General features: G+C 43.5%; 1 protein-coding gene across 7 annotated transcripts in view; it reads right to left on the minus strand.

Moving 5' to 3' along the window:
• Window positions 1–1,712: 1,712 nt before the first annotated feature.
• Window positions 1,713–13,530, minus strand: part of ltbp1 (latent transforming growth factor beta binding protein 1) — a 133,592-nt gene continuing 121,774 nt past the window's right edge. For 4 of the 7 annotated variants that reach the window (XM_072689976.1, XM_072689973.1, XM_072689977.1 and 1 more), the window contains 5 exons: window positions 11,091–11,228; window positions 10,435–10,602; window positions 7,683–7,853; window positions 4,515–4,667; window positions 1,713–3,645 (listed from right to left, as the gene is read on the minus strand). In XM_072689976.1, the coding sequence (XP_072546077.1) occupies window positions 3,458–3,645; window positions 4,515–4,667; window positions 7,683–7,853; window positions 10,435–10,602; window positions 11,091–11,228 (818 nt within the window). In that variant the 3' untranslated portion in view covers window positions 1,713–3,457. The remainder of the gene's footprint in view (window positions 3,646–4,514; window positions 4,668–7,682; window positions 7,854–10,434; window positions 10,603–11,090; window positions 11,229–13,530) is intronic. The other 3 variants (XM_072689978.1, XM_072689972.1, XM_072689974.1) reach the window with 2 other exon arrangements.

Raw genomic sequence — 13,530 nt, forward strand, 5'->3', positions numbered from 1 at the left:
CACACACACACACACACACACACTTACTCACTCCCACAACAGGATGTGTGAGCGACTGACAAAACAAACAGATTACAGGAGGATGTGGGGTTAGCTCTGATAAAATACACACATAGCAAGTCACCGTCTGTCCGAAACAGGACTGGACACCAAGACATGACATCCTGTGGAGTTATACCATCCTTGTACGTCCACTGAATGGCTACTTTATGGGCTCCTCCTAGCGTATAGGTAGTGCATAGCTGTACAGTTACACTATAACCCATCTGTTGCCACTGGTCAGTTTCTGACCACAGGACTGGACTATTGACTAGACAGGAGAGATAGTGAGAATAGGTGTGTTGTGGGTGCATTTGGAAACAGACACCAGCCATGTGGGGCTATAAAGTAGAGGTTTCTAATAAAGTGGCCAGTTCATTTATGGTGTCTCACACAAATACAGTAATCAACATGAAAGCTACCTACATACGGACTTCATTAGGTGTTTATAATCACTGAATAATGTGATTTGAGGATCGCTGGCTTGAATCCCGGTGCCTGCTGCCTGACATCAGCAGCCGAAGTCCGATGGGGTGGGTTGATGGCATTTCCTCCTCACATCACTCCTACTGTAATGTTGGTCAGCACAGGTGTCTGTTAGCTGTTGTATTGGAGCTCTAGCTACCTAGCGATGGCTGGTAAAGAGGCAGTTGGGAGCACTGCTAGTGATGAGGAGAGTTCACACAAACAGGGATTGGGTAATTGACCTTCCAAACTGGGTAGAAAACAATTAATAAATGTAATTAAATGGTTACGAATAATCTGCCTGGTGCCTGATGCACCAGAGAGGATTTTGGCCCATGTATGTATGTAGAGGGTTTATGCTAATCACACTATTTAAAACCATTTATTTTGGCAATAAGAGTTTCTGCTTGTTAAAACTCAAGTTCATGATAAAAGAAAAAGAGCATAACTTTCTTATTGTGAAGAAAGCTTCTGGACTGGGTTTAAATAACTAAGTTATTTAAGTTTCTTGGTTCCAGATTTTTCTTTCCAGATTCCTGACACTGATTTACTAAACCAGGTTTTGTATGATAACTATAAATAATACTAGATCTGAGCAATATGACCATATTTTATCATCTCATGCTGGACATTATGCTTAATATCGATGATATTGTTAGGTTTCATTACAAACAGTGTTTTACATTAGACTGATTAAATTAGATGAAGTGCACTTCACTGTATTCGGTACGGGAGAGTATCTGAATAGTAGTTCAGTCTGTTGCTGATGTTTTTAGTCTGATGTATTTTGAGGTGATAAATATTGTGTATCATGAAAATGTCTTTAATTATCGTGATGGTATTTTTACCATATCGTACCTTACCGTAAATAATACTAGACTCTCATGAAGAGGATTTTCACAGGTGCCTAAAACTTAATAATCTATACTATCATAGACCTCGGTAAGCTTCTACAACTTTGTTAAGCTTCTGTACAATTAACTAATTCATGCTAAACCGACCTGACACAACTTTGTTTACGTCTCTGAATTAGACTAAATTAGAATGCAGTAATGCAATAATTCTATTTCTAGTTATAATAATTAACTGATCAGCATTAAGATATAAAATTATTCACAAAAAATTCAAAATGATTCAGAAAAAAAGGCATGTGTAAATATCACAGTTTGTGATTTATTAAAAGAGTTTTAATATACATTATATGGATAATCATACAAGAGCTATTTATTCATGTACAAATTACAAATACATAAACTGTTTATCAAACTCTTCAGTTTAAATGTACAAAAAAAAAGAAAAAAAAAATCCCACGGCTGTTTCATAGCAGCAGCTTTGCAACCTGGCAAGACTATTTCGCCATCGCGGTCGAACGCAGTGAACGGATTTACCAAAAGAACAGATAGAGGCACTTCATTGATTAGTGACACTTTTTCTTTTACAGTCCCCCAAGTTCTAGGAACTAACCAGTCAAGTGTGAGAATCAGACTCCGGGGGGTGGGGGGTGCTCTCTCTGACTGTGACTACTGATGGTAAAGCAGCATGGCTCGGGATTTGAACTTGCAACCCCTGGGCCATAGTGAAGCTTCACCACTATTTTACCACATCATTACACACACTGTAAGTCTCAGCAGAAATGAGTAAGTTCCCTGGTGGTGGTAGATATGTAGATGGGACCATAGCACTACTGTGAAGAAACTGGAGCTGGTAAGATTCTCCATGCTGAACCATTTCACACCAAAATCATAATATTAAATGGAGCTTATTAGTTTGTCGTTCCAGTGCCATTCAGTTAGACTGGGAACAAACTCACTGCCACGTTTCTCACTTTGGAGCTGGACCTGATCAATACCTAAACCCTCAAGGACTACAAAACAAAGTGTTACCCATTTACTCACGCTTTGTTTTTTTAAGGGTTTTTTTTTATCTTGCTGTAGGCAAATAGATAGGATACAGTCACTTTAGCAAAGAGGGAAGGGAAGGGAAGTGTAAAAGTGTAAAAAAGAAAAAAAGCACATTTCATCAAACTCCACGGAGCAGGATATCTGATCTGGGATCAGTTTTAAAAGGTTTGCACACTGCAGAACACAGCATTTGGATTAGGGGACATCTGATTCCAGATCAGCTATTCTTTCTCCCAGAGCTGACAAACATGGAAGTACGCCTGTTCCACAGGGCAGAGGAAGAGAGAGATACAAAAATGTCATTGTTGTCCGATGTCCCAGACACAGAAGTAGCTCGCCTTTTAATATTAATAAAAAAGACCTAGTTTAAAAAAAAAAAAACAGACACAGAAAAAAACAAGCTTATTTCCATCACGTTGTTTGTTCTATTGCTAAAAAGAGACATTCTGTGGTGTTTGTGACTTTCTCTTTTTAAGCACCGTACTGAAGGAAGGCCACGTGAGACGGTGCGAGAGAAACGGGAAGTAAGTTAGAGAAGGCAAAAGCGGTGGAGAGAGACCGGGAGAAAACGAGAGAGAGAGAGAGGAGAGGAGGGAAGAAGAGCCTCGGGCGGCCTCTCTGTAAAATAAAACGTCCGCCGTGGTGGCGTCTCGGCCCGGGTAAATAAAGCAGATTATCCCCCAGTGCTCAGTTCATAGGGTTTGTCGTTTGTGTGCCTGAGGTCCTCTCGGCACATTTAAAAAAAAAACTCCTTCTAATTAAAGAGAAAAAAAACAATACAAATTAAAAAATGACGACAAACAGACAGACAATAAAAACATACTATTTTATACAGTTCTATCTTTCTCGCGCCGTCGCACCATAAAAACAATAGCAATGTTAGATTTATCTTCTCAAGTAGGACTTTTTTTTCTCCTGGTGTTTTTTATTTTTTTTTTTTCTCTTTTGTTTGTTTTTGTGTTTGTCTGTTTTCCTTTTATTCATACAGTGCAGAGTATATGGGCTTAGATTAAATAAGAGTGTTTGTAGTGTTTCAGGGCGACCCCTGCTGGTCACTCTGTGATGGTGCGGGTCGAGCTGGCCACGATCTCCCCTTCCCGGCTGGGGACGCAGTAGTTGGGCCGGTCGGACTGCGTGAAGCCCGGCAAGCACTGGCACTTGTACGAGCCCGGCGTGTTGATGCACTTGCTGTTTTTGCACAGGGACATCTTCTTGTTGAGCTCCGAGCACTCGTTCACATCTGCAAGACACAAGCGCAGCAACTCCTGTGCGTGAGCAGAGGCAGCGAGACAAATAGACAGATAGAACTTGATTCCTGAAAGGTATGAAGCTGAAGGTGTAGCATTTCTGTTGTATTGTAAGCAAGAGTGTCTCTTTGTCTGGAAGGTTTCAAAAAGGAAACAAGAAAAAGGGCCTGAAGCAAAAGTTTTGGGCAGTGGGCAGTGCTTAGTAACAGCCTCGTTGGGTGACCGTGTTGCAGCTAAGCGTCTTTATGTTTTCGTTTGGGGTTTCATTTGTTTTCCTAAATTGAGATTGGCGTCTTGCTGCACTGCTGTTTTCAAGCCAAGTCAAGAGGCTTTTATTGTCATTTCATTTGAGCACCAGTACACAGTGGAGCGAAATTATGCTGCAACACCGACACAGCTCTCAGTACTGAAGGAGTGTGGTGGGGGGTACGGTGCAGAGGTATGTAATGTGCTATAGCATATAGCTACATGCAGTCGGCGTAGGTAGAAGATAGCAGTTCTTATGTATACAGTATTTTGCAGCAGTAGCCTGATAGGAGTGTGAGGGAAGCGGGAGAGGGAAGTTGAGAAGTCTGACAGTGATGGCTTGAAGCTCTGTCTATACGGTTTTCCTACTACCTGTAGTATGTTCCTCATGGCACTGGCTGCAGCACAAGCCTAACCCATGCTCAAGCCACCTCAGTGCTTAACAGTTGGAGAGGTGTTCTTTTGATGAAATTCCGCAGCCTTTTTCTCCAATCATATCTTTGCTCATCGCAGCCAAAAGGTTCTGTTTTAGCTTCATCAGGCTTGTTTAGATGTTCCTCTAAACGTGAAAACGTCTGACTGAATGTTGTTGTGGTAGAGTAGTAGTTGTCCTTACCGATGCAGGCCATCCGAGACATGTCGAGCGTGTATCCATCAAAGCAGTCGCAAGTGTAGCCCTCCTGCACTCTCACACAGCGTCCATTTTCACAGCCATTCAACACACCACACTCCTCGGCCCGCAAGCCTTCGAATGAGTCATACCGACCTGCTGGAAGCAGAACAGAGCATATTTACATCATCTGATTACTGATTTGGAGTATCATTTAATATTAAACATAAACTGCTTTACAAACAACCACCACCCCCAGGGGCTGGACGCAGTTTTACCTACATTTGTTAAGTCATATAATATTAAAATATTAAATGCTAATAAAAGAGCATGCTGGCTTTGTTAGTGTTTTTATGCGGGTATATAATTACTGCGCAAAGATCCGCGATAGGGTAATGATACGGAGTGCGTTGATCAGGGCTGAGTGAGTATCACACTGAACACTCTCTCTACCAGTAAAGATGATCTTAACACCAAGATGCTTCTGAGGGACTGGGTCCATGACGTCCAATAAAGTCACTGGAACGGTCAGGAGAGGCTGTTCACTTCACTTCATGTTTTTTATTCCCCTTAAAATGAGACCTCCAGACTGATGGTCTCAGTGCAGTAGGAGGCAGGAGGTCACACTCAAACTGTAGCACTATATATATATATATATATATCTCAATCAGATAAATGTCATGTGCACTATGTTGGGTGACAGACTTTTTTTTGACACTGGCAATGCACATAACACGATACACCAATGTATTTTATATAATATATTTTTGCTCTGGTTTTCATTGCTGTTCATTTTACTATATGTTACTTTAGCATTTCAGATTTCTTTTTACTATTTTGTTTAAATTATTTTACTAATAAGTAAAAGTAATGTTTCTAATATATATATATATATATATATATATATATATTTACATTAATGGCATTTAGCTGACGCTCTTATTTAGAGCGATTTACAAGGTTACTCGAATTACAGAGGTGGGCCAACCTAGTATTAGGATTCTTGCCCAAGGACTCTTATTGATGTAGCGCAGCATAGTCACCCAGATGGTGTGGTAGCTCACTGGCAGGTAGTGGTGTTATGTTGCGCCACACACTATTTTTATATAGAAAATGCATTTATAAATATTGCATTTAATTTTTTCCAATGTTTATTTGTGCTGTGTGTTACACTACTATATTTAGCTGTTTTTTTTATAAACCTAATATGATATTTAGTTATTTTATTATTCTCTAGGCTGCAGTTACAGCACTGACCACAGGATGGCAGCAGAAAGCTGTGTCACTGTTTTGGAGCAGTTTCGTCCAATTCTGAAGAGAACACTTCCCCAAACGCGCCGCCCTTCTTCAGAATCAGTAGAAGTTAGTTAAAGCCACTTCATAATATTCCAGTGTGATTATGTTAACTGCTCCCCAATAGCTTTCAATGACTGCTAGCATGTTATTAGACCTTAACATGCTGTTAGCATACTTCCAGCAGCAGCCACCGACTCACAGCTCCAGAAGCTGGTTAAGTCTTCTCCTCTGTGGGAAGCGGCTCAGAGTAGCTCAAATATGTGTGTCACTTCATTCCGGCCAATCACATAGAAGCATAGCAGTGACCCAAAATCAGCGAATTGGCAATTGGAAACGTGAAGTGGGTTTAAATCTGAGCCATGGTGTCAGGAGCAATTGCACTCTGCTGTATTCAGTTCCAGCTCAGGATGACTTAGTTGCTGGTATCGCTGTGGAACTCATTATTGTTGGAACAGAGACGACTGAAGTAATATAGACGCAGTCACCACCAAGCTTCTTAAACCCTTAAAGAAACACTCACACACACTGCTGCATCTGTGTCGTGCCGCCGGTTATGATTTACAGTGATTCTGTGAATGGGCAGCTGCTTCAGCTTAGCAAGGGATTTAATACATTCATATAGCCTGTTCTTTAATACTGCCACGCTCCTTTAAGGGCAGTTTAACTTTTAACAGTGTCTCCCTCAGTACCGCTCTCTCTAAAAGTATAAATTGCTTGAGGAGCTTTTGGAGGTTCTTCAGTTTGAAACTGTGGAGGAACCTTCAATGAACCTTTTTCAACCTTTTTTTTATCGATTTCCAGTCAAAACAGCCATTTTCCTGGTTCGAACCAAAGCCTTCAGCATGATGATTCAGAGGAGACTGGGTGGAGGACTTACCCCATTATAGACACGGTATTAATAGGACGTTAGATTGGGAAGAAGGGCTTCCAATCCTCCACCCAAAATGTAGCTCTTTTAAATCTCTCCTAAGTAGAAGTTATCTGCTTCCCAGCGTCAGCAAGAGAAGCAGAATATGTATTTATTTGGAGTGCTCCCTTTTAGATGAAATAACCGTCTCAGTGATGTAGCAGCGACTTCAGTCCAGCTGTTCTTTACTTTATCTGAAGTCTCAAGATCAGACGTGTTGATGTTCAGAAAGCACTGATCATCTAACAGCTCTAATACAGACCATCTCCACATCCTCAACCAGATGCTACAGACCTGCTGCTGACACCAGGCTGGAACTGGAGCCTAATTGGATCAGGCTGAGAATAAAGGGCCAAGGTCAGGGTTTGGGGTTGAGATTAAGGTTAAGATTAGGGCCAGGATAGTGGCTAAGGTTAGGGCTAAGGTTTAGAGTCAATTACCTATAAAGGACCACACTCCAAACAAGGTGTTTGTGTTTGTTTCCTCACCTCCAGTTCAGTCACAGCACTTTCTTCTTCTCACCATTCAGATCATCTCAAACACATTCAACAATGTTGAGGTCTGGACTCTGGGCTGGTCCGCCCATTGTTCTGAGAACCACAGTTGAGCTGATTGCTTTTTTTCTGTTTTCTTTCTCAGTAAGAGCTTCTCAATCAGCTCCACACTGCTGAGTCATCGTCTCACAGTGGAAGGATGGGCACAAACACCTGTGGCTTTTGCTCTGTAGTGAGATGAGTGAAGCTTGATTCCTTCTCTCTCAAAGATTAAAGCTTCGAGTGCTGTTCGAGTCCAGTTTCGCGGGTCTACCAGGTCTGGCATGGTTGCTAGGAGTTATTTGATCTAACTTTGACTTTGAGTTTCTCTAGCGGATTGTCTTACATCCAAGCGTCTGTTTTGACTGGAAATGTAATTGTGGCCCTAGACCTTTCCACAGAGAGAGTATGGGAATGGGCAAGTCTTGTGTCACTCACTGTTGGGGCTGTCATAGTCCTCGTAGAAGGTCGGTTCAGGGTCAACGGGTCGCTGCCCATATTCGGGGCTGACGTCATACTCATGGACAGGAGCAGCAACCAGGGCGTCGCGTCCATATGGCCGTCTACTGGATACAGAGCCCGGGAGGTTACACATGGAGGCGTAGTCGGCTAAAAGTAAAAGACAGAGAGAGGGTGAGGGACATGATAGACAGTGGTCCTATCTTTGGGAGATCGCTGGTTCAATCCCTGAACCATTCCGGAGTGCATGTTAACCCTCCCAGCTGCAAGTGGGAGGGGATTGGATTGGCCCCTTAAACACAGAATTTGGTGTCTGATGTTCTAAGCTGGTCCTTGGTGGTCAAAGTGGTCAAAGGTGTAAGGATCCAGCACAAACCAGGACTACTTCAGACCAAAGGGATCCTACCTACAAGCATAAACACACCATTATACAGCAGCTGAAAGGTTGTGGGCTCAAGTCCCAGGACCATCTAGGTTGTGCCCTTGATCAAGGCACTTAGTCCCCCACTGCTCCAGGTGGCGGTGGTCTGTCTGTCTCTTTCCTCTGCTGTGTCTCTCTCATCAGCCTGGGCTGGGGCGTCCCGTCACAGCAGGTAACGTGTTTCTAATTACTGCGACCGCAGCGACCGGAAAACGTCTGCGCTACATTAGCGAGATGACATGCCCGCAATCATCCAATCGTTTCAGGGAAGCGCGGTCGCATATGGAATTATTCGAATGCCAAATGAGGCGTAAAACGCCAGCGGAACTCGATCTGCTCCAAATCCCTAAACAGGACCTTCATCCATAAGCCTTTAACGTCGTCTCTCCGCATTGTTTAGTCTCTGTAGTGGGCAGTCGCCCCAGAGCGGCCATAGTAAATTTTGTAGTGTTTTGTGTGTACTAAGAAGCCAGACTCACAACCTTGATCAGAAAAGAGCTGATTAGTTAGTGTGTTTGAGCAGGGAAAGCTCGTCTACACCACGTTAATACTCCAGTGAATAATGCTACACACCTAGACGGCCCCGACAAGACCCTGTGTGCAAGAGCGTTTTCTGCATTTTGGCCACAAGCCTGCACACTGGGAAGGTACCGCAGTCTAAATCTATTTCCGTTCAACAGAAAACATGTTTCTGGCCACCTGGGAGGAAGTTCCTTGTGTTTTGTTTTGTCTGGAGACGAGAAGCTAATGTTTCTCCATCAGTATGTTTGCATTACAGTGTCTTTCCTCAACACCGTATCTGACAGAGGTCAGCCAAAGTTATTTTATACTTGTTCCAGATCCGTCTTGAATGTCTGAAGAGGTTGATGGTACAAGCATGTGACATGCCAGCTCCAGTCTGATTCTATTTATAAGTCCATCTTTAGCCATGTTCAGTTTATGGCAATGTTTTCCAATGACCCAATTAGGTTTTCCCATGCCCATATTAAGCCTGGAAACAAGTTGTGTGAAATACTGGACTATTTGATTTACATACAGTGCCATGAAGAATTGGTCCAGACTAAGAAAACCTGAGTAAACTGTATCCCCCCCCCTTTTTTTTTTTTAGATTTTATAATATAAATCGTTAGTACTTTCCCCAGGCACATGTAAACTTTCTCCAGAAAACTTAGGGGGGGGGGGGGACTGACACATGCCTCCGGCAACCAGCCAAGCCTCTTCTCAAACTTCCACCAATGCAACGTCACTGGTCAACCAACACGCTCAGAGGAACCCTGCTCTGATGCCAGCCAGCATCACACTGAAGTGATGTCAGGAGAGAGCCATCGCTTGGGATTCAAACTTGCAGTCGAGCTTTGCGGTTACTTCCTATGGAGCTCACACACACAGCTGTCAATTAGAGCCCATTAGAGCCAGTGCTGTACTCCACTCTGTGTGCTCTATTCGTCAGTCTGCCTTACCACCATATCTGACTCGAACACAAATATTCGTAGAAGGTGTAAAACTAGCGCGTCTCGATGGGGAAGCAAAGTAAAGACTTTCAACATCACTGTCTGGATACCCCTCTTCAGAGCACATCACTCAGCCCTGTACAGTGAGCATCAGAACAGCAGAGCTGCTAACAAACACCACTAACCACACAAAACACAGCAAACAGTCCGTCCAGCTCTCACAGTTGTTCAACAGCACTTTAAATGTGATTAACGCCAAAAATTAAAGTAGGGCTCCCCCAAAACACTGATCAATCCACCTTTAAGAAATACCCTTTATGGCACTGTATCAGTTTGCATATAATGTTATTTAAGAAACCCAAATCTCATTAAGGAAAGTACAGCCATGAGAATGTTTATTATTGTGTATAAATAGTGTGGGCTATCCACCTTATTGTCCATTAAACACTGGGGTGGCCACCTTTGTTTACTTTGTGTTAGAACTTCCGGTGCTACAGCAGATCCCCCGATACAGATTACACGGCCCCGGGGAAAGTAAACATACAGCGAGTGGTAGAGCATGCTCAGTTAGAGGGTGTGTCGTAATAACTGGACGAAGCGTCCACACGTCTGCTCCTACATCTGATACAAAATGACCAGAAATTCTAACACAAAGGTGGAAGCAACTAATTCCTAAAAGTGGGTGTGGCCAAATAAGGTGGATATATTTAATGCATCATTAGCAGTATGTTCAGTGTGAAGAGTTTTAGGACTGAAAGTGGGACTAATATCCAACTTTCAGCACCACAGAGGGTTCGAATGGGAAATTCATTAGAAATCCTGTGTGTGTGTGTGTGTGTGTGTGTGTGTATATATATACCTGTGTGTTTAAGGGGACAGAGAGCACAGTCCATGCCCCAGGCATCTCCATGCAGACAGCAACACTCTGTGTATGTGGTCATTTGGTCACTTATTGGTTTACTGCAGACCATCGTCTCGGTCACACTCTCCCAGCAAACACTCTGGAACACGGGCGTCTCTCTGTGCTCTGTGAAAACACGGTGGTCAGTGAGTGGAGGCACAAGGTGGGTGCGGTTGAACTAGTTAGAATGATCGTTGACTTTGTAGCTGAGCAGCTGTTGCTCCTAAATGCCTCCATTGCACTATAACAGGACTTACTGTTGACTGGGGCAGCTCTAGCAGGGCAGAACTTTCACACAAACCTTGTTGTTGGAGCTGTAGGTTGCATCCTGTGATGGCGGCACATTTAAAGTTTGGCTGTGTGCTTGATTTTATACACCTGTTGGTAATTGGTATGGCTAAAACACCTAAAACCAATAACCAGGAGGGGTGTCCAGATACTTCTGGCTACCCATTGCTAAAACCTCATGCTCTATACATTTTGAGATTATCCCTACTCGAACACACCAGATGTGCTAGCCAAGGGAAAACACATGGATATGTGGAATTGTGCATATGCTTGGGGCCTCCAATGCTGGATTTGGGAAGTTCTGGTTTACAGTCTAGGAAGTTTACCTGCAACAGCTGGGAAAATACAGCGCTTGTTGTCGGGAGCTAGCACCATGGGAGGGGTGCAAAAGCACTGGTAGGAGCCATGGTTATTCACGCACTGCCCATTCACACAGTTGGACTCATCTAAACACTCATCTGTGTCTGCAGAGAGAGAGAGAGAGCTTTAAGCCATAAGTAAATGAACACAGTGTTAATTGGTAGCGTGTACGCTAAACTAAAGGTAAATAACAATAATATTAATAAACTTTCATCCTGGAAACACACACACACACTCATATCTGTGAAATATGCAAGGCTGGCTGGCGCATGCTGCTCACACACCAGCCTTGTGGTTTTACAGTGGAAGGGGAATAGGAAATGTAAATGGCTTGGCTGCAGAGCGCGGCTGCTATATGCATTTAGCGTGTGTTAAACGAGTTCAGAAATACACCTCCCCACCCATTCAGGCCGCAAATGAAAACACGCGGGCCAACGGAATGAGGGGCTGCGGGTCACGCTGGTTCAGCCCGTCGTTATAAGTGACTGAGGCATGAGCAAAGTAGCTAAGCAGGGTGTGTGTGTATGTGTAGGGGTGTGACAGACACTGTAAGGACAAAATTATTGGAACACCTGCTTTTGCTGGATTGACTGGAATCACAAGGCTTTCTACTAGACTTTGGAGCATTGCTGTGAGGATTTCAGAAGTGTTAGTGAGGTCAGGACGTTGAATGATCACCAGCCCACCTCATCCTCAAGTCCCCAGCTCATCTGAAAAGTACCGGATGACGCACCAGCCATCATTCCAGAGAACACAGTTCTACCACTGCTCAATGCTGGGGAGCCTTATAGCCTTTTAGCCCATGCCTGGCATTAGGCAGCATGGTGCCAATAGCTTCAAGGTTTATCTGCTCTAGAGAGTCCTATTCTATTGGCATTACTTTTCTACAGGGACTAGACAAGCTGTGTGTGCATTTGCACATCTGTGTCCACAAATAAAGTATGTAAGGCATTTATTAGAACGGGTGTCCACAAACATTTGGACATATAGTGTAAACACAACACATATAGGACATGAGTACCTACATATGTATGTGTGTGTGTGTGTGATTATATGTCGGCCTCAGTAGCTCCTTAACCCTATATCTATATTGACAGACTACTAAGATTGATTAAACACACTCCCGAAATTAGTCAGAGGTGTGTGTGTGTGTGTGAGAGAGAGAGCGAGGGAGAGAGAGAGAGACTGGGTTTATAAAGGCAGTGGGAAGGGAAGATGGTTTGGCATTGCTCTGTGACATGAGGCATGCCGTGGTGTGGCGGGTTTTAGACGAGGCTGGATTTGGTCCATGTTTTGTGTGTGTGTCTGTGTGTGAGAGAGAGGGGGGGGGGGGGGAGTTTGCCATAGTCCTGTGGTTTGGGTCACCATGCTTGTGTCACCACAAACCTGCTGTCTCTCTTCGAACATTCCCCACCCAAACACTGACTCAGGGCATGGCCCTTTGACCCCTCTCTCTCTCTCTCTCTCTCTCACACACACACACACACACACACACACACACACACACAGGCCACAAGCATGAGATGCGAGGTTGACATGCTAGCCTAAATAGAGTTTATAGGCCCCTGCCGGTGATTAACCTCACCACAAATAAGACCCTGCACATTCTGAAGCAGCACAGCACGGGTGCCGGACCGCCTATCCAAAGCATACACAGCCCCCATCTACACTTAGAACACACTACTCAAAGGGCAATGGTCATAGAGACCACAGACATATACACCCTTACACTTTCGCTCACACTCACACAAAGATAAACAGGCTACTGTTACTCTATCCAGGCAATAGGCTGTGGTGACCTTCTTAAAGGCCAACCAAAACAGAGGCTTCATACAAAGTCAGTCTTCTAAGATTACATGCAAAACACTCTTATGACCTAAATATTAGTGTTTTAGCTGGTATGTTTACCTCTACAGCTACAGTTCTTTAAGAAATGATTCAACACATTGTGGCGTCTTAGATTTCTCTCACTCTGGTCATTTTAGCATAATTGAGAATGATAGAAACACACCATAGATTTTCTATGGGGTTCAAGTCAGGCCACTGTGACGGCCACTCCAGAATCTTCCAGGACTTCTTCTGAAACCAAGCTTTGTTGGACTCATTGTCTTGTTGGAAGATCCAATGATGCCCAAGCTTCAGCTTCCTCACAGAGGGCTTGACTTTTTCTGCTAGGATTTCCTGATACTAGATTGAATCCATCCTGCCCTAACATTGCTCCTCAGAAGTTTTGGGATTCTGTTCTGTGGAGCGATGACTGTGCAAAGTAGTGGAATACAGACAATAAAAACAATATACTAAGCTCTATAACCTATATAAATCAGGTCCATAAGTATTTGGACAGTGACCATTCTTGTACTTTTGCTTCTGCACACCACCTCAATTCAATTCATAATGTGACTGAAA

The sequence above is a fragment of the Salminus brasiliensis genome, chromosome 10, assembly GCF_030463535.1.
Source record: "Salminus brasiliensis chromosome 10, fSalBra1.hap2, whole genome shotgun sequence".
NCBI classification, from domain to species: Eukaryota; Metazoa; Chordata; class Actinopteri; order Characiformes; family Bryconidae; genus Salminus; species Salminus brasiliensis.